Below are 25,000 nucleotides of genomic sequence, written 5' to 3'. Positions count from 1 at the left end.
GGCGGGGCGAGGGAGGCCACAAGCACAAGTGGAGGACGGGAGCGTGTACATTGGAATGCACACCAAATATCATACTCCACCACTCTCCAACAACAACAACTTAACTCTGATCTGCTGAAAAGAGTGAAAAATGGTTTGCTGCTTTTGACAGTACCGTAATGCAGCATGTGTTTATGTGATGATTAAAACCCTGACAGCCCTGGCCCAATTTAACTCTGATAACAATGTTCAATTAATTACAGAGGACCTGTTTCTTAAGCAAGAGAGAGAACAGAGAGTCTATAAAGAACGCTTCAACAGGAACACAATGTTCCCTTTACTCATATGCCATCATACGGGCCATGGAGAAAATCAACTTAAATGTTATTACTATTATGAAATAGGCAATATATTGAATACATTTGTCATTGAAACAAGACAAGTAGTTTTTGTCCAGCGAGCAAAAAGGCGCCTGAGATTAAAAATAGATTAGAAAAGCACAAAACTCACGCCCACCCACATCCAACCCACACACATCCACACATCCGTACAAATCTCACTCACCCCCCACCCACAAGTGTCACAGCCATTAGCCTGCTTGCACATTCATACGCGTACAACTACTTTGATAGTGAAATAATGGCTACTGGGTAAAAACTGGTTTGTATTATCTGTCCTCCTGCCTGATGGCAGCAGTTGTGTCCTGGGTGGGTGTGATGTCAAAATGGAAGACCCTTTTAGGCAATAGAGCTGCATGTGCAGGTCTTCCAGGCAATCTTCATATGGTAGTGTAGGCTTACACCTCAGGTAATTTTGGGCATTATACAACCAACGACAAACCAATAAAGCTCTTGCTACGGAAATAGGGTATTATTCAAGTCAAAGCTAGGCTAGTTTGGAGGCCTAGGCATGGGTGCCGCTAGGGGGGGGGGGTGTTACAGATTCTAAGGGCCCGAGCACTGACAGGGGCCCTTAAGAGGGCCCAAAAGCACTGACAGTGGCCCTTAAGGGGCCCAACATTTCAATCTTTCATAGGGCCCAAAATTTCTGGCGGCACCCCTGGGCCTAGGCCTACAACACTGACTGAATTTCTCCTTTATTTGTTCATACAAAGTAGGCTACATGATTATTTTACTTCTTGGAATGTACTTTACGTTTTGATCTGCCCTATAATGTAGGCCTACCTTCATTTGTGTTTATCTTTTTCACCCTCTGTATATAAAAGGCCGTAATGCAGGGCTGGGCAATTATTTTGGCCTACGGGCCACATTGGGTGTAGAATATGGATCGCAGGGCCAGATGTCGCAGGCAACATGCCTTTTCCAATGAGAAATACTGTGATGTACACTGACATAATTTGCTGGGTATTTCAATCCTGCACATTGCAATATTTAGATGTGACCTTGATTAATCTCACACCTGCAACACCCTTTGCTTTTTAAAGAATTTTAGGTGTGAGTTTCGGACTTTGGATTTAAAAGACTCTGTGGGCCAGATGGCATGGCTCAGTGTGGGCCGCATGTGGCCCCCGGGCCTGAGTTTGCATGCCCACCCCTGCCGTAATGGGACCAAAGTATAGCCTAACCTTGACAGTCACAAGCCTTCAATTCCCCTTCTGTGTTTGTTTTTGTTTTGTTTTGCTTTTTTGTATTTGTATTTAAGTATTGTGTTTTTGTCCTCTGTTATGTTTGTATGATTTGTAAAAAGCGAAAAGAGAAAGAATGTAAGAAAGAATAAGCCTATATGATTTATTTGACCACAGGAAGAACAGTGTTCCTGTAGGCTAAAGGAAAAAAAACCTGATGTGTTTTCAATAAACCAACCAACCAACCATTAAAATAGTGTTTTAACATGTTAAGTTAGGCTACTTGTGTCAAATGGGTTCCACTCAATAAAATAACTTAGTTCAATAAGAATGAATGAGAATATGTTCTTGACAGACAGCACCATCCTGTAGGCTACCCATATGGTCTGTGGCACAAAGATTGCGTTCCCCCCCATGTAATTTTAATGTTATGCAGCTTCACATGAAATATGACATATTTTGTAATGGAATCTTGGAAAATACATTTGCAATACAGCTAAGTTGTATTCAGTGGACTTAGAGATGGTGGGGTCTGTTTTAACGGTGGCTGCCTTCAATATAGGCCTAAAGTGCAGGGGGAAATCCTGGTTCGTGATCATAATATGGCCCCCGGAGAACTTTTACGGATGAATTTGAAGTGGCCCCACAGCCCTTATAGATATAGTCTCTTACAAAATCTGTGGCGGCCCGTTTCCCACCCCTGATGTTTATTAAATGTCCATCTCCAGATAGATTCAAATCCTCATATATAAAAGCTATTCAGTATATAGACCTACATATATCGCCAATAAACAAAATTACAAGAGAGATAATGTGAACACAGCCTAAAAATAAAAACTAGATTGCATTTCCTCACAGAAAATGCTGGAGTATGCTTGCCCGTCTTGCATTCGTTGCCCTTCATGCATGCCTTGCCTTTCATGCATGAATTGCCATTCATGCATATGCTGCCCTTCATGCATATGCTGCCCTTCATGCATACACAACATACAGTTAACCATCTACACATGAGCTAGCTTCCTGTTTAGTGTGTATCATAATGGCAAAAACACATTTTCACTAACTCTAGCGCCCCCGAGAGGCCGTATTGCACGGAAATCGGTATGTACCCTCTAGGTGTACTGGAGATCATGTGTGAGAAATTTCGTTAAGATCTGTCAAGGCGTTGCTGAGATATGAGCTAACTTCCTGTTTGGACGGTGCGTTTGTCTTTGTTGTCAATTTTGATTGGCTGCTGTGCGCCGATACTTTCAGCTATTGCTCTGTAAATTTCAGCATAGGTGCAGAATAGTCCAATGGTGGTCTGATAAAAATTGTAGGACGAACAGAGAAAAATTGTGGGCGGAGCTTCATTTTTATTGATTTTTGAATATGTCAAAATGGCGGGAAATTCATGATGATAAATATGACATCATAGTATGCGTTGGATTCGGCTTGACCCAAGGATTTCAGCGATACCAAGCGTTTGATGAATTGAAGTAAATACGGGCTAATATCGTCAAAAACACATTTTTGCTTATTGTAGCGCCCCCTAGTGGCGCATTTACAAGAAAATCGTTACGTGTCCTCTGAAGATAGTGCTGATTATGTGTATGAAATTGGGTTGTGATACAAGTAGCCGTTGCCGAGATATGAGCTCACTTCCTGTTTGGCGTCTTCGCCGCCAAATTTGATTGGCTCCTGTTTGAAGCCGGTTTAATCAATCGTTCCAGAACCTTTAGGGTAGATGTATCTTAGTCCGAATAAGCCCTCACAAAAATTGTGTGATGATGGGACTAAAATTGTGGGCGGGGCGTCATTTTTATTGATTTTTACAAAATTCAAAATGGCGGCAAAACTTTCCCAGGCGGAAAATGACGTCATAGGGTGCATTGGATTCGGCTTGGCCCAAGGATTCCAGGGATACCAAGTTTTTGAAATTACGACCAACGGTTCAAAAGTTATAGCATGTTAATATTTGAAACTTTGACCTGCTGGTGGCGCTAGAGAGTTCGAGGTACCCCCGTGAAAAATACAAAACCTGGTCGTCTGACCGAGCCGAACGTTTCGGTCTTTGAACGGACTTTCTATCTTGAGCGGTTCTTCAAAACGAACCGTTCGTAGACGGAAGGAGAAAATTAATAATAATAACCCGGAAACGGGGGAATAACAATAGTATGCTTGCCGCATGGCAAGCATACTAATAATGTAGGCCTACATTATTGCCAAATGCCAATAATAACAGTGGGTCGTGGCTGGCGGAACGTCATCTTCCTCACGTAAAGCAGCTCATCCAGACCAAACTAATGGAAGACGGAAACACTGCTAACTGCAGTTGTGTCTATTTTCCCCTCATGACCATTTCCCATGGCGCCCGCTACTGCTGATAAGTAGGGGGACATATTAGCTTACGTGTTTTAGTTGGTTAAACTACACGTTTTACAACGGATTTTAATTAATTTATTTTTTAAACATCGCAACCGGCCATGACCGTGGAGCAGAATGTCCTCCAACAGCATTCGCAGAAGGTATGTTAAGTTCCGTGGCTGATATGTAACTTAGAGGGGCTAGCTAGCAATAGCAATGTACCCTGCGACAGGCTCTGCAAGGGAAAGTAAATCAGCTAGCTAGCAAGCTCTGTGACAGAATATGATCTCTGTCAAACAAACATCTTAATGTCACTGTGCATCTTTTGCATGTTAACAGGGATGTGTCGCAATGCCCGTGCAGCCTCTGATCATTTGGAATAGTTACATGGGGCACGAGCTGTATCTCGCTAGCAAGTTAGATGGTAACTTCACGAGAGCAACCCTGCCAGATAGTTGCTACGTAATTTGCTAGCTAGGTGCTGCTAGCTTACGTCAACATTGCCCAAGTAAACAAATGGCACGCCTTAGTTTGTTTTGCTCATCTTAGCGTTAAAGAGAGAATATGTTATTAAGACGTCGCAATAAACATACCTCACATCTATTTTATACAATGTTGTAAGAACAGACGTCTTATTAGGTAATGGTAAGGTTAACTGCTAGGTAGCCAAGTATTTTACAGCGCAGTAAACTGAAGACTAGCCAGCTCATGGCAGCTAACACTTGTGTTTTGACTTTTATTTCGAGTTGGCAGTGGTAGTAACACATTACTTACTTATTCTCTGCACACACTTGTTTTGCAGTTACTAGCCTCTCTACTGACATGAATGTCTTTGGCATCTAAATGGCTGTTTTACGTTGACTTTGTAGATGGGAATGGCTGCTTGTCAGTTAAATGCATCATGTTTTGAGTTTGTTGTGCAGTAAATTAAATATTCCTCAACGGCTAGTCCGTGTTAATGTGTCCCTGCAGTGTCACCAGTGTCACTGTTTGTTGTTTTCTAGGCTTTATACCAATTTAAATCATTGGTATTACTCGGAATGACCTTAAGCGAATGTCCAACTAGTTTTTGTGAATAGAGAACAGTTTTGTGGGTAGGTCTATCAAAGAAAAAAAACCTGCAGTTATTTGTTGTTCATAATTGCAAAGGCATTGGAACTAGGGTAGTAGGCCTAGGCTAAATGTGGACGTGTTGTCATACACTGCTGTCATTTGCAACATAACGGTCCTCAGAGGCTGTAGTTACGTTTTGGTTAAATCCGCTATGCAGTCTGTCGGGGAAAATATGCAAAACTTCTGAAACAACTGAACTGTGTGATTCTTTGGCTGATGGAGTTTGTGCTAGTGTGGTGGCTCCTGAATTGGTAAACGTCTGGCACAGCTTCCTTGGTGGGTCAACTCGGATTACAGTTGTGAAACGTTTGTTTACATCCTTCACCCGTCTGTGGGCTTCTCAAATTAGTCAGCAATGTCATGGTTAGCTCCCTATTCTATAATTCTCTTGATAAGAAAGAAGAGTAGGCTATGCTGGGATACTTGGAGTGCATGATGATGTATTTACGAAAAACATTTACACTCATGTTGAATGTAATGGTTAGGGCACGGGGAGTGACGGAGTTAGCTGCTTCACCATTAGCATATTACGTAACAGAAGTGGCTGTTCGGTTTCATGTTTTCTGGCCATGTCTCCACTAACTCTTATCTATCCAAGATGCACGAGCTGCTAAGGAGTGTCAAATGCTGGCGTTCCACAAACTGGGAAATGAGACTGTCCATGCAGTCACTTGAGAATTTCCCCAAGAATATGTACTGCACTGTAGCCTACTGTACTCAATAACATACTGCCTGCTGTAGTCCAACAGCGTCAACGCCCCCCTCTCCCCTCTAATCTTTTGATCATCCTCTTTTCAAGCACCAATGCGTATACACATACGAAATGCGTATGCAAAATTGCTCCACTTCCAAGTTGGAGGCTATTTCAGTGATGCTGTAATTGTACGAGAAAAATATGAAACCTTTATATTTGTTAGGTATTGCGCATTTGCCTTGTGCTTTGGTATACTTGACTTGGAAGTGCAACTGTTTCAAATCAGTGAATCAGCACCACTAGTGCCAGCAAACTGCAATGGTTTGCTTTTGTAATGTTACCTTCATGGTTTATTCTTTTCAAAAGTTTCTATTGTCACAAAGCCACAGTAATATTCATTGTATTTGTATTTGTCAACATTTTAGACTCTACTGAACCAGTTAAAGGAAGTGACCGGCACTACAGACTCTCAACTCTTACAACAGGCCCTGCAGGTGATATTAATGTTATGGTCATTATTGTATATAGATCTATCTGATATGATAATATGATTAATGCATATAATATTTTATAGATTAAGAGACGATTTTATAGATATTATTCATCATTCCCATCCACACACACACCACTTCTGACGTTCCATTAAAATGGTCATGTTATGGTCATTATTGTCTATAGATCTATCTGATGCGATTATATGATTAATACATATATTATTTTTTATAGATATTATTCATCATTCCCATCCACACACGCCACCTCTGACGTTCCATTAAAATGAACGATCCTCTCCTGAAGCATCTCCATCTGTATTAATGAGAATGTTTCTAGCTGTTACCACAGTTATTACTGTGTCTCCTGTTTTGCTTTGTACTGTACTTTGCTGAGTACTTTGATTCCTACTCCTTAGCTATTTTACTTTAGTGGTGATGACCCTGAATATTATATTACTGCTGTAAGTGTTAGCCCAAAATGACACAGGTTTTTGTTGTAAACAAACAATGCATGTCACATCCTTTGCAGGTCAGCAATGGGGACCTGGCTGAGGCAGTAGCGTTCCTGACGGAGAAGAACACCAAGGTCCCGCAAGTCAACGAGACGACCTACTACCAGACCGCTCAGGTCGCAGGCAACGACCGATACATCAGCGTAGGCAGCCAGGCCGATTCAAGTAGGCATTTCCCACTCCTTCATCATGAGCCAGTTAAGACATGCGGTGTCATAAATATGCTGTTACCAGAATGGCAATAACCAAGTTGTAGTGCATTACTAAATGCCCTTGGTTATGTCATAGTCGTTCCACCACTGGTGTAACAGCGTGCATTATAGGGCTACTGCAAATGAAAAAAAAGTTAAAGGGACACTGTGTGACATTTTTAGTTGTTTATTTCCAGACGTCATGCTTCCCTTTCACTAATGTTACTATTTTCATGAATACTTACCACCACCATCAAATTCTAAATATTCATTATGACTGGAAAAATTGCACTTTTCACACATGAAAAGGGGGATCTTCTCCATGGTCCGCCATTTTGAATTTCCAAAAATAGCCATTTTAGCTGCAAAAATGACTGTACTTGGACCATACTAGAAAATATTTGTTTATTACTCAGTAAACTTTCATGTAAAGATCAAATTTGGCAATTGGCAGCCCAGTTTCAATGAGCAGCATAGTTGCAGTACCTTTTTTGGCCATTTCCTGCAGTGTCCCTTTAAGGCCCCTTTAAAATTAGTGAACTATGGTCAGCTATACCATTTGAAAATGAATTTGCTTTTTCCTCCGGCCACAATTTGGCAGACACAAGTAGGCATTCCAATTTCCTTCAGGATTAATCTTGTAATATTCTTCTTCATTCTATGCAATTTTACTTACACAGTTATATTGCTCTCTGCGCTAGTAGTTAAGTCCCTTTCCTTTTCACTGGGCCTTTGGCGTGGACACGCATCACATGGGCTGCCTCCCTGTCAGCCTCTGACTAAATGGTTAGTCATGTATTTGTCCTGTAGGCAGGTACGTGTTGGTCACACAATAGGACTGTTTACTTGCCTTTGGGATCAATAATATTCTCCTCTGTTGTCTACATTTCCCAAGTATGTAACTGTATTCTGCTTTGCTCTGCTTGTCTTTTTTAACCCACTCATCAATTTAAAAACTCTGGACGTTGGCCTTTAGCATCATATGAGTCCTCTCTCTGTGTCAGCCACTGACTAATTGGATAGTCATACTGGCCCATTGCACATGCTGGTTAATACTGATGGAGTAGCGTAGTGGATCTCAACCTTTTTTGAACCAACGCCTCCTTGGCCTCATCACAAGCCCCCCAACGCCCACTTGACCTCATTATAAGCCTGACAACGCCCCCCTCAGTATTAAAAAAAATAAATGGACTAATGCCCCCCGATGGCAACTAAGCACCTTCCCCTCTCAGATGTATCCCTCTCAATGGCCCCCTAGAGCTCTCCAACGCCCCCTGGGGGGCTGTTGCTCCCCCTTTGAGAAACACTAGAGCAGAGCGCTGCATTCCACTGCCATTACAACCACAGAGTGGAGTTTGCTGATGCACTTATAAGATTCTTTTCTTTTTTCCAGAATGTATCACAAGTTTCTGGAAATGCACTCAGTGGCGGGCTTTGTGGTCAGGCCCTCTATTGAGAATGCCTGTTTCTTGTAGAGGAGTATTTAGGAGCTGGCATCTGTTAAGAAGTGTCGACTTGCTTCCCTTTTTGGCCTGTTTTCCTCACAAAACTGCAGCTGGTTTCCAGGGCAGAGAAAACTCCTTAATCCATGTTCCTTGTCTGCCCGTCAGACAGTCAATCAGTCAGTCCATTAATCAGTCAGTCAGTCAGTCAGTCAGTCAGTCAGTCAGTCAGTCAACCAGCAGTGTTATTTAGCGGAGCCTCTTTCTTCCTGTAATTTTGGAGTGAGGAGTCTGTGCACTTGAAATCCTTTTTTCTTTGTTTTTTTTATTCCATGGCAGGATATGATGATGTTTTGACTGTTGTTTTCATGTTGTCTTTCTGGGATGGGCACAGTCTTCACTTTCAACCCCTTTTCTTGCTGTGCCTGTTATTGTTGTTGTTGTTATTTTCAGATGTGATCGACCTGACGGGAGACGACAAGGATGACCTGCAGAGGGCCATCGCTCTCAGCCTGGAGGAGTCCAACAGGGCCTTCAGGGAGACGGGCATCACGGATGAGGAGCAGGCCATCAGCAGGTGTGTGTCTGTGTGTCTGTCTGTCTGTCTGTTTGTGTCTGTCTGTTTGTGTCTGTCTGTCTGTCTGTCTGTCTGTCTGTGCACCTGTCTGCCTCTGCTTCTCTGTGTCTTTGTGCATGTGCATATGTCTGTGTGTCTGTGTCTGTGCGTGTGTCTGTCTCAGCATGTGTGTCTGTCTGTCAGTCTGAGCGTGTCTGTCTGTCTGTCTGTCTGTCTGTCTGTCTGTGTGCGCGTATGCCTGTCAGTGTGCACGTATATGTCTGTCTGTGTGTATGTCTCTGTGTGTGCTCGTGTGTGTGTGTGTGTGTGTGTGTGTGTGGGAACACCCCTATGTGTGTGTTTACGTCTGACTGCCTGTATCTACTCTGTGTGTTCATGTGCCTGTCTGGCTTTAGTTTAGTCCGGGTAGGGTGACGTGTATACGAGTATTTTCCATCACCTTCGCAATGTCAGTGTTTTAGCAGAAATGGAGAACTCCTTGAAATGACTCCACAACAAGTCTTTATTACAGTCCATATCATAGCCTCTTGTGTTTTTAATTCAGCTGGAATTCATTACAATGTGCTGACTACTTTTTTTGCTTGCTCCCCTTTCTACTCTACTCCTGTGTGAAGGATATTGGAGGCCAGCATAGCGGAGAACAAGGCCACTTTGAAGAGGTCACACGCCGAGGTATGGAGGGACTCTCCCAACCCGTACGACAGGAAGAGGCAGGACAGCTGTCCTGTGGGACTGAAGAATGTGGGCAATACCTGCTGGTTCAGCGCCGTAATACAGGTGAGCGGGAGCAGGAGCCAGGAGCAGTCTCACACCCACCTGTCTCTCCACCTATTGACCTGCCGTACATAGTAGCACACACACACACACACACACACACACACACACACACACACACACACACACACACACACACACACACACACACACACACACACACACACACACACACACACACACACACACACACACACACACCAAGTATGTCATCTGCTAGGCCAGTTGTGGTTCTCAAACCTTTTTTTTTTAAGTAAATGCCCCCTGGGCCTCATATACCTCCCAACGCCCCCTTGACCTCATAATAAGCCTCATAACAACCCAACACCCCCCCCCTTGAGTGTTAAACATTTAAATGGACTAATGCCCCCAGAGGGCAACTAAGCACCACCCCGTCAGTGGTATCTTTCGGAGCCTCCCCTAAGGCTCCCCAACACCCCCTGAGGGGGCTGTAGAGCCCCCGTTGAGAAACACGATGCTAGGTCAACCGTCCGACTGCCAAACATGCTTTCAACCTTGAAAAGAGAAGTCGCTGTCTCTCGTTAAGGGAAGCAGGAAGAACGTATGATGCCTGAGGAAAAAGCGTCTTTTTGTGAACTGTTTACTAATGTTATCCAGGGTAATGAACTGGTTTATGAGGCCAGGCTGTGTAAATGTGTCAGTCTGTGCTGATTAACTGCAAGCACCCCGTCTCACCCCTCTCCTCTCCCCCCCCCGTCTCCCTGGCTGGATGGTGAATTTAATATGAATGTAATGCACCTTGGGATCACTGGAGGCTGGAGTCACATGTTGTTTGCCTTCTCTCTCTCTGAGTGCATTCCAATATGCGGACTCCCGTCCTCCACTTGTGGTTGTGCCCTCGTACCAGGAAGTAATGCGTCACCGACAACAGAATTGTATTTCAATATCTTGCAAAAGCTCAATTTTAATGTCATTTTCTCATTTGCAAATGGCATGGTGAATGAAGACTAGTCCCCCAAAAATTGTTGTGGCTAGGCTGACAGTGGGGAAACTTGCTCGTTTTCTCCATGGAGGCAGAGTCGTCAGCGAAATGCGAGGCCACAAGCACAGTCCGAGGAGGGAGTCTGCATATTGGAATTCGCCCTCTGTGTGTGTGTGTTCGTAATCTGACCCTGAAGGAGGCTCCACAGATTTCAGAGCCGCGCCGTTTGGCAGCCTTCACTGTCTTCACTGCTTTCGGGAAATGCGCCTGCTGCCTACTCTTCTCCACTCCTACTCCCACTCCTACTCCAGTCAGATGTGTAGGTGCCAGTCTATGTAAACATGTGGGGTGCAGGAGAGAGGGAGCGGATGTAATGGAAAGAATATTTATATTCCTTGTATATATCTATTATATGACGTATGGCTGCACAATTAATCGATAATCGTGATATCGAAATCGTGATGTCAAAATAATAATCGATAATCGTGATTAATAATCGTGATTATGATTCTGACCAAAATAATCGTGATTATGATTTTTTCCATAATCGTGCAGCCCTACCTTGTATATCTCTATTATAAGATGTATGTATTAAGTACAAGGAGGTCTAGATTAAGTTACATGATATAGAAAAGTAGAAAATGTACATTATTTTAAAAGTGCTCATTATTGAGCTTTCACAGATAACATTTTTTTTCTCATTTGCCATTGAGATAAGTTGTACTCTATGTGTCATGTCGTGTTCAAATGAACAAGTGCTAGAGAGTGTGTAATGGGTGGTACTGTGTAAGCCTAAATAGCAAGGGGCCCTGACTATTTAAATGGCGTAAGTAGAGGTAACCTCATTTCTCTGGCAAAGATAATGAGCAGCATTATGGGGTCAGAGTAGCAAGCAGCAGCTAGGCTGTCTATGCCTAATGTCTGTCGCTCTATTATCTCTCTCTCTCTCTCTCTCTCTCTCTCTCTCTCTCTCTCTCTCTCTCTCTCTCTCTCTCTCTCTCTCTCTCTCTCTCGTCCCTCTGTCTCTCTCTTTATCCCCACCCCTCTCTCTCTCTCTCTTCATCGCCTCCTCTCTCTCTCTCTCTTGTTCTCTTTCCCTTTCTTTCTCTCTCTCTCTCTCTCTCTCTCTCTCTCTCTCTCTCTCTCTCTCTCTCTCTCTCGCTTGCATAGTCTCCCTCCCTCTTTCTCTTGCTGTCGCTGTCTCATTCTCCTGATATCTCTTTCCTTCTCTTTCTTTTCTGCACTCTTTCCATTGTTTCTTCCTCTTCATGTGTCTGTGTGTGAAGGGTGGGGAGAGAGGGATAGAGAGTGGCCTAGAAGACTTATGCTTAGTGTTTTAACTCAATCAATACGCTTAAAGGGGTATGCCACTATTTTGGGGCTTAATACAGTTAAAATCGTTGGCTGGGGTTTATAAAGCTGGTAAAGTGTCTTATTTTTCATGTGAAGCGTTGTCTTGCTTTAAGACAAGTTAAAAGAGGGAGTATGTCGCTAAGCTAGTGAAAGTCAATGCATCCATGTAGCATTGCTACATGCTACACGGATCCATTGACTTTCACTATTTTAGCGACATGCTCCCTCTTTTAACTTGTCTTAAAGCAAGACAACGGCTTACATGACAAATAAGACACTTGACCACCTTTATAAACCCCAGCCAACGATTTTATCTGTATTAAGCCCCAAAATAGTGGCATACTCCTTTAAGATTAGAGGAAGTCCCAATTGTTGCTGATTGAATACTTAGGAACTGTCTCTAATGAAGATGCATTAGGCCGGGAGTAGAGACAGAGGCATGATTGTGAGGTTGCGTTGAGGGATTGATAGTGTTCTAGAGGTTAGATTAGTGGTTCTGGGGGCGTTGGGGAGCCCTATGGGGATGTTGAGAAGGATACAGCTGAGTGGGGTCGGTGCTTAGTTTCCATTGGGGGGCATTGATGTATTTTATTTTTTAATACTAAGAGGGGCATTTTGAGGCTTGTGATGAGGTCATGGGGGCGTTTGGAGGCTTATCATGAGGTCCAGGGGGTGTTTATTCAAAAAAAGGTTGAGAAGCATTTTGTTGGATGGATTATTTGGTTGCATGTGACATGCGGATGTGGCTTGCCTAAGGGTGGCCATGTTTTTCCCCCTAAATGTTTCTTTTCGGACAGGTTTAGGTTGGTGTTGCACCGATACCATTTTTTAGCCCCGATACCGATACCCGATACCCGACTGTGTAGTATCGGCCGATACCGATACCATACCGATACTACTCTATTTGAAATTTATATATATGAAAAGTTATATAGGCTACTACTTGGATGTAACATCATTGCTATTATGGCTTTGTCAGGCTGCTGCCTACTCCAGTAGAACTTTTTATACCTTTTAAATACCTATGATATAAAATAACTAAGTTCAAGGCTGTGTTTAAGAGTCATGTGAGAATCTGTAAATGGTATCGGTGCCCTATTTGTTGGTATCGGCCGATACCGATACCACCATTTTAGTGCAGTATCGGGGCCCCGGCTGATACTGGTATCGGTATCTGTGCAACACTAGTTTAGGTTGGTGGACACACATTATTCACCGACAGGTTAGGGTTAGGAAATTTTGGTCTAGGCACAGTTTGACACGTTTACAGGTTCGGGGACACACATTATTATTCACTGACAGGTCAGGGTTACGAATGAGCTTTGGTATAGGCACAGTTTGACACAATTACAAACATGTAGGGATGCACCGATACTGATACTGGTATCGGTATCGGCACCCAATACTGCTCATTATACTCTGTACTTGATCTCGTCAAGATCAAACAAAGTCCAGACCATGAATACGAAATGAAAATGGTAGTATTATGGGACGGTCAGGACCAGGCTAGTAGTAGCCTACCATTACCAAGAATTAGTCATGTGACGGCACTTGGATTGGCATGTGCCACATGCCACGAACTCAGCCAACCCCCTCTCTTGATGGTCAACCTGGACTGAAAGAGTTGTCTCTGCAGACAGCTGACTGGTCAGGGAGGACCCAGCTGGAAGTGCTGAAGTGCAGTGTTTCCACAGCAGCTAAGCGGTGAGAGATGACTGAAGGAAGGAAAAAAAAAACAGATAAGATTAAAAAAATACATCTCTCTACAGTATTTAGATAGCAGCAGCTAAGAAGCATAAGATAAAAAAATAAGGCGCTACGAGCTTTGACCACAGTATTGAGATGAGTGTGAGATCGAAACATCTAATGATAGTCTACAGAAGAGGATCATGTGTGTTGCGGTGCGGTGCCTCATCACAGCTGATGTCTTCCTGGAAATTGGGTTTGAGTTGTGGTTTAGCTTTGCAGTTTGAATACATCTAACTTCATGGAGCTGACTGTGTACACCAGGGGTCCCCAACCTTTCTGGGTGCTACCAAGGGATACTCAAGGGCTACCAAGGGCCTCCCGAGGGCTACTGACAGCTACCTGAGGGCTACTTGTTTGTTCATAATACTCTACTGATGTCTTGACATCATTCCCAAATCACACTATGATTGAATGATGATTTGCTTATAGGTTATGAAGAAATAATCTCATGGGTAAATAAAGAAAAGCATTAACTTTGACTGAAATCTGATAGTCACTCGTCACTGTTTATCAACATCTTTGGTGGTCCCCTCAGAAGCTCCTGAAGGGCTACCTGGCCCCAGCGGGCCCCACGTTGGTGACGCCTGGTGTACACGATGCGGCTTAGCCACACGTATACTGTACTGTAGCTAATACATCGAACTTCATGGAACTGACATCAGCGTGTACACAATGTTTACCACACGTACAGTATACTGTACTGTAGGTAGGTGGTACTACTGACCCCACCAAGGAGAGACCAGGGAAGCCGACGGGGGGTACAAAGGGGTCACTTGTCCCGGGCCCAGGGAGAGAGGGGGCCCAGAATTCCGGCCGTATTACAATGTATTTGTTGGATTTGGGGCCTCTTCAGATGACTTTGTCCTGGGCCTGGCCGAAGCTCTCGGTGTACCCTGGGTGGTACTGACCCCACCAAGGAGAGAGCGGTTTAGCTTAAGCTGCTGCAGCTCAAGTGTTTCCTCCCAAGATTTATTTCCAGGTACTGGGACAGTGCTGACATACTGTAGCCTGTCTGTGCCCGCCCATGCTTCCTGTGACGTGACGTTGGACAAAATTCTGCGATTGTAGTACTCAGTCTAGCCAAGTTGGCTTTCTCGCGAAATTCAAACCTCTATCCGTTTCGGAGGCCGTTCAATTCGGAGGCAGTGAAAACACGATAGGGCGTGTTAATAAAGACAAAGACGCGGTAGTTTATCATTGGCCCCTTTTGAGGACTTGCCAGGCCAATGTTTGCAGAGCTATGTAGTTGTGACCGCCAAAATAGTGCTGACAGACACTTGATTTAGATTGATCAGGAATTCCACATTTTCCACCTTGAAAATAAATGTATTAGAGTCACCATAAAAAAAACCTCTGTAAAACACTGTGTACTCTGTATATTTAAGGAAGAAAAATCAGCACTCACAAACGGTGTCTCATTATTTATTTATATGGTACCACGCACTGATGAAGGCTTGATAGCCGAAACGCGTTTGCTTTTTGGACATGGTGGTAATATAAATAAATAATGAGACGCAGTTTGTAAGTGCAGATTTTTCTTCCTTAAGTTGATACATTTTATCGCGCACCCAAAGACTTTCGTTTTTCCAAGAAGTTGAGCGCGTCCTTTGCCAAAACTTGTACTCTGTATATTTCCCTGCTTTCCAAGACTTTCCTGCGTCATGAATCACAGCCCTGTTAAACGTATCTGGGTTGAAGACGTTGTGCTTTTGACCTGGTAGGCTACAGGTTGTGGAGTTGTGGCCTACTAGTTAGGGACTAGGTCTTGGTATTGGAAGGTTTCACGTTTAAATTAGTGCTAGAAGGAAGAGTGTGGGTGGGAGGTTAACTAATCCATTCACCCTGACCTTCATCCATGGCTGACATGCCCTTGAAACCCCCCGGGCATCAGCATTGCTGCAGGTGTACTAAACTTTGTATTAGTTTATGCTGCTACTAAGTATTGTACCCGAAACACAATTTCGTTGCCTTTTTGACAATGACAATAAACTCGTGATTGATTGATTGATTGATTGATTGATTAAAGCCGCTTTGGACGCCTGAGAAACAACGATGTAATGGATGGAATGTGTTTTTGTTTTTGGCCCTGTGCGTGCCCTGGTGAATTTAAAAAAAAAAGTTGAACAACAAATACATTATTATGGTATCACTTTACATACACACATTTTTTTTTGTAATTAAAAAAAAAAAAATGATATATATATTTTATGGGCATTTTATGCCTTTATTGATAGGCTAGTACGAGATGCTGACAGGAAGTGAGTGGGAGGGAGAGATGGGGGAGGATTGGGAAAGGACCCCGACCACACTCGAACCGGGGTCCCCATGGGCATGAAAGCCCAAATGTGGGGGGCTTAGCGCGTTGCACCACGGCACCCCCCACGCACAAACATTTTTAAACTGTTGGTTAGTTGGTTTTGATTAGTCTTTGGTGCCTAACATGGGCTTAGCTGCTGCCTTCCTCACAGACGCTTCAGCGATGCCCATGTTCTGCTGTTGACCTTTCACCTCTTGTGCTTTTGTGCAGTCCCTGTTCAACCTGCTGGAGTTCCAGAGGCTTGTCCTACACTACTCACCACCTGCCCGAGCGCAGGACCAACCACGCAACCAGAAGGTAGGTCAAGCATCAATGTTGGGGTCATAGGCGGCGCTACAGCAAGACTCTTGGGGAAGCTTTAAAAAAAAAAAAAAAAAAACGGGGGGGTGCAAACGTCATCGGAGAAACTGTGGTGGTAGGAGGGTCTGGGGGCACTGTATCAGTCGCCACGCGAGGCCCTAACCGCGACTTTTGATATATTATCTGCATGACATTATATGATGTTAAAACAAAATGATGAACAAATAAAACGGAACATTTCCATGCGCAACTATGTGTCTTCATGCTCGTGCGCCAATGGAACTCTCCAACGCGACAGACACACACACACGCGCGCGCACACACACACACACACACACACACACTGCAGGCAGGAGAGGAAGACGGCTATTTGCCAGACCATGGACTATTATCTCCCAAAAATGTCTCGAGCAATCAAATCATACACCCGACTGTCCACACCTTTGTTTCTATTGACATTTTCATGCGCTAGGTCACTCTACCTATCAAAACTCGCAATCGAACTCGCAGAACTAATGATGCAAAATGCGCACACACGGGGGGAAGACAGGAGAGCAAAAGGCCAGCTGATTGACCATTAACATGCCCAAAAATATCATATGGGGCTCTCATATCCAACAGGCTGTCTTCAGATGTCAGTTTTGCAGCCCAAATAATACAAATATGCTGTAATTTTGAATTTCTATTTGAAGTAGCTTGTACTGTAGTTCGCTACATTTTCCAAATGTTTGTAACTAGCTTAATATGTCTATTGGATGTAGCTTGTCTAGCGTAGCTAAGTGTTAGCTTACTAGGTTCTACAAATACGTAGCTTGCGCAGCCAGACACTGTTCTCGCTGCCTCGCACTGTACTGTCCACTCCAGTCACACGCAGATGCCCAACAAACACAAGCGAATAGCCTATACACATATTACATTACATATGGTAACTAAACCACCCTGGCAGGCCACCATGAATTCAGGAAAGGTGTGCATTTTTGAAAGTGGTGTTCGCTTGGTGACAGGATAGCACAGGTGTTTTGCGTTGAAGTGATGGCTAGTTAGACGGAAGACAAGTAGACAATTTACTCTCAATGAGACAACTACATCAATATCAACATTGACAACAACATTGCCACCAAATAGTAAACTTAGCGCTTCGGCGAGCACATCAGGGGGAAAAACAGATTTCCTACCTTATTCTGTCCTGTTAATTCCTGTTACTTGAAGATAGAGGCAAAATATCCATTTAGATTCGCCAAATAGGCTATCCATTTGATAGATGTAGTGTGGTTGAATAACGAATGCTAAAGAGGAAAATGTCAACATTGTGACCTATGGCTGGTGGAAAAAAACGAATGATCTATAAATGAAATGCAGTGGAATCCCAATTTATTCCAGAGGTCATTGCTTTATCAAGATATTTAACATTCCAGATTTCATTTCATAAGCCACGAGCCCTTCTCACCGCCTGGCTCTGTTGAAGCCAGTAGAACTGACACCTGATTGGTTGACCGCAGCATGACATCGCCGCAACGAGGCTAGATCTACTAACAAGGTTCTGTTTCCTTGTGTGTGCCTGCGACACTCCATCGCTGGATATAAAAAAAAACATGATTTTAAATTTTCATTTTATTTATTTCTTATGACAACTTTGGGGAAGCTAAGCTTCCCCTAGCCTCTTAATAGCGCCGCCCATGGTTGGGGTCCAAAGCCTCGTCAACGTGAGGCCTAAAAAAATCAAAATAACCCAGGCCCAGGCCAAGACATGTTGAGCATGACAGTGAGGCCCAAGTTATCACTGAGCCCAATAATTAAAAATATCAAAGTTGAGCCCAATGTTGGACCCAAAACCTCAGCGCCAAACATCTGAGGAAGGTCATGAACGTTGCTTAATTCTCCAACGCGACACTATTGGCACAGTAATTTCACTCAACAGGCTGCACAATATATTATCCCAGTGGGGTTGTCAATCAAGTGTAAAGAAATCCCGTACACTGTCCTTTCCACCAACAAACCTTAATACATGTTTCGGTCAAGCGTAAGAGTAGTAACTGCTCTTGAGTAGAAAGAGACTGGATATCCCTCCAGTGATATTCAGTGTATCTAGAACCCTGTTAAAAGTGTTACTAAATGACTAACACTGTGTAAAAACAACTTAAAGATGCTAGAAAAAAAAATCCGGATGTGGTAAACCATTCAGTTCCTTTTTTCTCACTCAAACACACAGAAACTGTTTTCTGGTGAATTGGTGTTTATTTTAAGCACAGACGTCAACATCTTTTGGTTCACCTTCCAGTTTCACTAAAGTTCTCACTGACCAAGAAAGACAGACAAAACTGAACAACATCAAACCCAGAAATAAAAGAGCTCCTCTCCACACAGGAAGGATGTTCTTGTGTGTTTCTTGTGTGGTGGTGTACTACGGAGATAATGATCTTCTTGCATCCGGGGCTGCTGTGATCTCCCGTCGATTTATCCTCCTCCTCCTCCTCCTCCTCCTCCTCCTCCTCCTCCTCCTCCTCCTCCTCCTCCTCCTCCTCCTCCTCCTCGTGGCTGCAGTCAGGGAAGCCGACAAGGGGGTACAAAGGGGTCACTTGTCCCGGGCCCATGGAGGTTCAGGGCCCAAAATTGTGTCCTCATTACATTGAATGTATTGGGGTGGGGGGCCCTTTCACAGGACTTTGTCCTGGGCCCAGCCAAAGCCCAGCCAGCGTCCCTGTAGTGTAGTGGCCGTAGTCTTGTGCTGTGTGGCGTGTAACCTCTGCCCAGCGGTTGGCTGGCCCCCACAGCCCCTGTGCTGCTGCGCATCTAATCTCCTTGTTAAGCTGCCACTGACACTGCAGAGGCCAAGGGTCCAAAGATTGAACATGTTTTCCAACAACCACGCACGCACGCACGCACGCACGCACGCACACACGCACGCACACACACACACACAGCATTCTTCACCACCACCACCGCCCACCACCACCACGGAAGCGCTACCAGGATTTATCCTGTAATCTGTCATCAATATAAGCACTTCTCTGGCCGTAACCCAGTGTTAGTTCAAAGAACTGATGACGATCTTCTTCAAGGATTTTTTTTTTTCTTCTTTCGTTCGTTTCTTCCGCCTTCCTGTGGTCACTTACTGAAAATAGCCGTTCCTAGTGAATAATACCGAGTTCACAGTCAGTAGCACTTTTTTTTTAATAGGGGGGGATACATTTCATTTACTGGAAAGAAAGTGCTAAAAAATCTTGTGGTTTTGGTTGAGGCCTGATGGTTCTTAATCTGATGGCCTCTAGCTGTCAAAAGCAGCTGCTCTAGCTCCACGTCTAATCCTTCCATCTTTACGTACGCAGGCTCCATATCTCATTCATGTGGTGCACTGCTTCTCAACCTTTTTTTGAACAAGCACCCCCTTGAGCTTATCATAAGGCTCCCAACACCCCCTTGATATCATTCAGGCTTGTACGAAATTCCGAATGGAAAGAATTTCAATTCAAAGTAATGCCATAATACAAACACTAGGTGGTGGTGTTCTATGTACTTTCAATGGGTGGTGTAGATTAAATTTAAAGAAATTCAAGGTAATGGCACAACCTAGTGTTCGTATTATGGCATTATTTTGAATTAAAATTCTTTCCATTCGGAATTTCTTGCAAGCCTGATGTCATCATAAGCCTGTCAATGCCCTTCTTAATATTAAACAATAAAATGGACTAATGCCCCCCAATGGAAACTAAGCACTGACCCCTCTCAGCTGTGTACTTTGCAACACTCCCCTAGGGCTCCCCAACGGCCCTTGAGGGGCTGTAGAGCCCCCATTGAGAACCCCTGATGTATTGCTACATTGATGCCTGCAAACATCTGTCAGTGTACTGCAATCATGCTGCATTGTTGAAAGTCTAAAGGGGTTTCTCAAGTTCAATCTTGAAGTCTTTTAACACTTTTCTACACGCAGTCCGTGTTTTTCAAGGTCTTGCAGTTTTGTAAAACCTCAGCCATGGTTTTGATGGGTACATGGTTTGGAAGTGTGTAAGGGATTAAGAGTGTAGTCACATGAGTGGAGGTGAAGGGTGGTCAGTCCTGCTGTGTGAACTATGAGAACTCCTATCACAAGACCCACTTAGCGTATCCCCTCTTGCTCACTCACTCACTCTCTCTCTCTCACTCACTCACTCACTCACTCACTCACTCACTCTGTGCAGCTATGCCCTACTTGTTGGGGAGCTTGAGATTTTGTTTCAGTAGGAAGAACGTGGGGGATCTCCTACACCCTCATCTATGACTAGTCCGCTTTAGCAATGTGGTGATTAGGGATGCAAACGATTAATCGACTTTAATCGATCAATGTGTTAATCGATTAAAAAACATTAATCGCAATTAATCGACAATTCAACTGACAAGAGACCCAGGTGAAATTGGCATGTGAAGAGTGTGTGTGAAGAGGGGTGTGAATAGTGGGAATATTTAAATCACCTTTGGATTAAAGAACTGAAATAGAATTAATTTAAAAGTCGTATTTTATCTAAATTTGTAATAACATTTTTTAGATTGAGTGTTTTTTTTTCGAGAAACATTGACATTTCGGGGGGAAAACGCTGCTTATCAATTAATCGTAAGTGGATCGATAAGGCTATCAACTAATGATTAATGAATTAATTGATAATTTGCATCCCTAGTGGGGATAGATGCATTGCTAAAGAGAACACACTATTATACCCAAATAACTGTCACTGCCAGAGGAACACTTCACAGGCTCAGGCAGCTATAGGCTGTCCGTATTTTCCTTTCAGGTAGATGAGCTTACCGATATTAGTGAAATCACCTATGATTTCGGAGTGAGGAGTCGATTCTGGCACTGGTCTTTTGCCGATACTTTCCTGTCTCTCACTCCCCCCACATGTTTCCTGTCTTTCTCCCGCTGTCCTATCTCAAAAGTAAAGACATACAAGCCCAACATTTTTTTTTAAGTGATGTCTTTGTCTACTAAGTGTAAGCAGTGCTTGGTTAGTGTAGTGAAATGCAATGTCTACTAAGTGTAAAGTGATGTCTGTTGCTGAATGTAGGGATGCAAACGATTAATCGACTTTAATCGATCAATGCATTAATCGATTAAAAAACATTAATCGCAATTAATCGACAATTCAACTGACAAGAGACCCAGGTGAAATGGCCTGAAATGGTGTGAAGAGGAGTGTGAATAGTGGGAATATTTAAATCACCTTTGGATTAAAGAATTGAATTAGAATTAATTTAAATGTGGTATTTTATCTCAATTTTTTATTAATTTTTTCGAGAAACATTGAGATTTCGGGGGAAAACGCCACTTATCAATGGTAAGTTGATCGATAAGGCTATCAACTAATGATTAAAGAATTAATCGATAATTTGCATACCTGCCTGATGTGATGTGTTTTTGTGCCCTATAGGAGCGCAGGAACCTGCCCTTCATGCAGGAGTTGAGGAACCTCTTCTCCCTGATGGTGGGCTCCAACAGGAAGTACGTGGACCCCTCCAGGGCTGTGGAGATCCTACAAGAGGCCTTCCAGTCCTCAGAGTCACAGCAGGTGAAGAACACAACCTGGATGATGAGGCACTCGCACGCACACACACACCCACCTACACACACACCCACACACACACACACACACACACACACACACACGCGCGCACACACACGCATACACACGCATATGCACACACACACAGCTACACACAGCTACACACAGCTACACACAGCTACACACAGCTACACACACACACACGCACACACACGCACACACACGCACACATACACACACCCACACACACACACACGACCCTTAATGTAGAACGAGAGGTCAATACGCCTCAACCTTCAGCTCTAAGAGTAGTCAAGACCCAGATATTGAACACACCCAGACCCTAAGTTCTCTGAGCAGTTGGAACTCAAGTCCTGGGTGTGTGAAGTTGCATTGCTGCCATACTTGCTTCTCTTAGAGCAGTTGAATCCAAAGTCCTGAGTGTATTGAGTTAAACACGCCTAGACCCTTGACCGTCTGAGCATTCGAAACCTAAATCCTTAGAGGTTAAAGCACCTAGACCCTTGGTCTCCAAAGAAGCTCTAGGAAGTGAAAGGTTAGAAGTTCTAAGCAACTGGACTATTTTGGGCCTTGAAATGGCCTCATGATAAGCTACGACATGTTCTTACCTTGTGTCCAGCTCTGTTTCTTTAATGACCATGGCCTGCATGAATGTACATATTCAAAGAGTTAGTGTAGGTTGCATTCTTTCAGCGGTGCTAGATACACAATGTCAAGGAGACCAAACAAAATCCTATCAGAGTTTCCTTGGTACCAGAGTAACTTGGTAACTGGTGTACCAATCTTCAGTATGTGATCATTACGATCAGCTTATTCCGGATAGATCAAATTTGTGGCAGTGTTTCTATTTCCTAAACCTGGGAGTAACACTTCTGCACACAGACTCTCCTCTCAAAGAGGTCCAAATCATTGTTCGTTATGGAGAGGTTGTTGTCTATGGCAGCCAGCACGCACGCACGCATGCACGCACGCACGCACGCTATATTATTGTTTTTCAATTTTCTTTTAGGGACCTCTGATCATGACTCATGTGTTTGTGTCCCTCTCTCTGTTATATACAGGACGTGTGTGAGTTTACTCACAAACTGCTGGACTGGTTGGAAGATGCCTTTCAGGTCAAGGCTGAGGAGACGAGGTAACTTCAACTCTAATACTGTATTTGCCGGTGTAAAAATGACATTGCAATGCGTTCCTTTGCTAACAAATGCCCCTTTATACCTAGTAGACAATGACTGCACAGTACTTGATTTGTGTGAAAATGTTTTTGTTTCCTATAAAAAGTTATTCATTAAAAAAGTAATTCATCCAAGATGAATTCAGTACTTGCACGGCATGCTTTCCAGCCATGAGCACAATGCCTCAGCAGTGCTAAAGCCGTGCTAGCATTCCCAGGAAATTCACAGCAACACAACACAGCATTCACAAGCAACATATACTGTAAATCTGACTGGCTCATGTTCTTGCTAAGGTAAACATTTGCGATGTAAATGAAAATATAATATGATGTGTATGCAAATATAATATAAAAGTCATCATGCACCTGTAAAGCATGTCCACATTTACAACTCTGGGTCAGGACCTGTACAGCACAGTCCGGTTGTTTTGTTTGTTTGTTTGTTTGTTTTTCTGCTTGGAAGAATGCAAACGAATAGCTTTATTTTATTGTAGAAGAGAAAGGCGGTAGCTGTGGTCTGTTTCTGATGTTTTAATCCAGGTGATTTTTTGAGAGTAGTAGTATTTTCACTCCTCTTTGCCACTTTCCGGTGCAATAGAATCAGGGCATTCTACTGATGGCAATTCTGTTACTGCTCCATGTAAAATGAGGCTTTAGCCTGTGAAAAGGAAGTCAGGCCAGTGAAATAGATCAGCTAAACCCCAGTAAAACATTAATTGAGGAAGTGAGGGTTTATTTTGAACACAAACATGTGATCTCACCGTCTGGCTGATAATAGCCTTGTGTTAGGGGCCATACCAGACTGGGTGATGGAACGACAGCTAATGTCACTGTTGTGTGGATTACATTATTTTGTTTTGTCTTTAGTAGATTATTATTATATTTAGTATATTATTATTACTAAGCATATTCAAATGCATTACCTTTATTACCAATTGCTAATTAATTTATGGGCATTAGATGTTCTTGTACCACCTGACGCCTGAATCCCCCCCAAAAAACATAGTTGGTTATTCTGCTATGGACAGTAGTAGTTGTTAGTGCACAATCAGTTTTGTAGGCATAGGTTGGGGTGGTATGAGCCATCAAGGCTCCGAAGTAATCAGTAATCATTTTTTGTAGGTGTAGTATGTGGAGGTATGAGACATCAAGGCCTCAGTGCAGACGGATGAGACGGGCTTCAGACTCTGTTGATGGTGACGCCCTGTGTTGGTCCTCACCCAACGTGGCACTGAGACATTTGTAGCCTTGTCACCATCCCCTTCTGTGTGTGTGTGTGTGTGTGTGTGTGTGTGTGTGTGTGTGTGTCTGTGTGTGTCTGTGTGTGTCTGTGTCTGTGTCTGTGTGTGTGTGTGTGTGTGTATGTGTCAGTGTGTGTATGTGTATGTGTCAGTGTGTGTGTATGTGTCTGTGTGTGTTTTGCCGATGGCCAAGACGAGCGTCGAGCGTGTTTGTATTCTTGGAGCCAGACAGCCAGGGTGGGGCAGGGCAGGGCAGGGCATGGCATGGCAGGGCTGTCAGCGATACTGGCACCGTGCTGTCAGTGATACTGGCACCGGGCTTAAATACACACAGCACATTTTCAATCATACAGCTGTGGACAGGTATGCTTTTTCATTCATTACAAAAGTGGCAGCCTATCAAATCTATGATTCATAGATATTAATAGCATTTATAGTGACCCTGCCGTGACCAACTGGTAGGCCTGCCATGCGGCTGACCCAGGTTCCATTCCCGGCCCGGGTCCTTTGCCGACCCCCTACCCGTCTCTCTCCCAATTCGCTTCCTGTCCACCTCTCGCATTGTCCTGTCAAATAAAGTCGAAAAATAGCATTTATAGTTTGAACATGCACTGGAGCATGCTGTGTTTTTGTAGATGAATCAGTGAGTTAGCAACGGCTCCTG

The 25,000-nt window shown here is 43.6% G+C and overlaps 1 protein-coding gene across 4 annotated transcripts in view; it reads left to right on the top strand.

The window, feature by feature from the left end:
- The first annotated feature begins 3,860 nt into the window (after nucleotides 1-3,860).
- The window catches only part of usp25 (ubiquitin specific peptidase 25), an 82,558-nt gene continuing 61,418 nt past the window's right edge, over nucleotides 3,861-25,000 (top strand). For 2 of the 4 annotated variants that reach the window (XM_063202969.1, XM_063202968.1), the window contains exons 1-8: nucleotides 3,861-4,071; nucleotides 6,143-6,211; nucleotides 6,741-6,888; nucleotides 8,810-8,933; nucleotides 9,548-9,710; nucleotides 16,280-16,366; nucleotides 21,769-21,906; nucleotides 22,983-23,056. In XM_063202969.1, the coding sequence (XP_063059039.1) occupies nucleotides 4,030-4,071; nucleotides 6,143-6,211; nucleotides 6,741-6,888; nucleotides 8,810-8,933; nucleotides 9,548-9,710; nucleotides 16,280-16,366; nucleotides 21,769-21,906; nucleotides 22,983-23,056 (845 nt within the window). In that variant the 5' untranslated portion in view covers nucleotides 3,861-4,029. The remainder of the gene's footprint in view (nucleotides 4,072-6,142; nucleotides 6,212-6,740; nucleotides 6,889-8,809; nucleotides 8,934-9,547; nucleotides 9,711-16,279; nucleotides 16,367-21,768; nucleotides 21,907-22,982; nucleotides 23,057-25,000) is intronic. The other 2 variants (XM_063202971.1, XM_063202970.1) reach the window with 1 other exon arrangement.

Source organism: Engraulis encrasicolus, chromosome 7 (genome assembly GCF_034702125.1).
Source record: "Engraulis encrasicolus isolate BLACKSEA-1 chromosome 7, IST_EnEncr_1.0, whole genome shotgun sequence".
NCBI lineage: Eukaryota > Metazoa > Chordata > Actinopteri > Clupeiformes > Engraulidae > Engraulis > Engraulis encrasicolus.
This window is presented reverse-complemented; position numbering and strand designations above follow the sequence as displayed.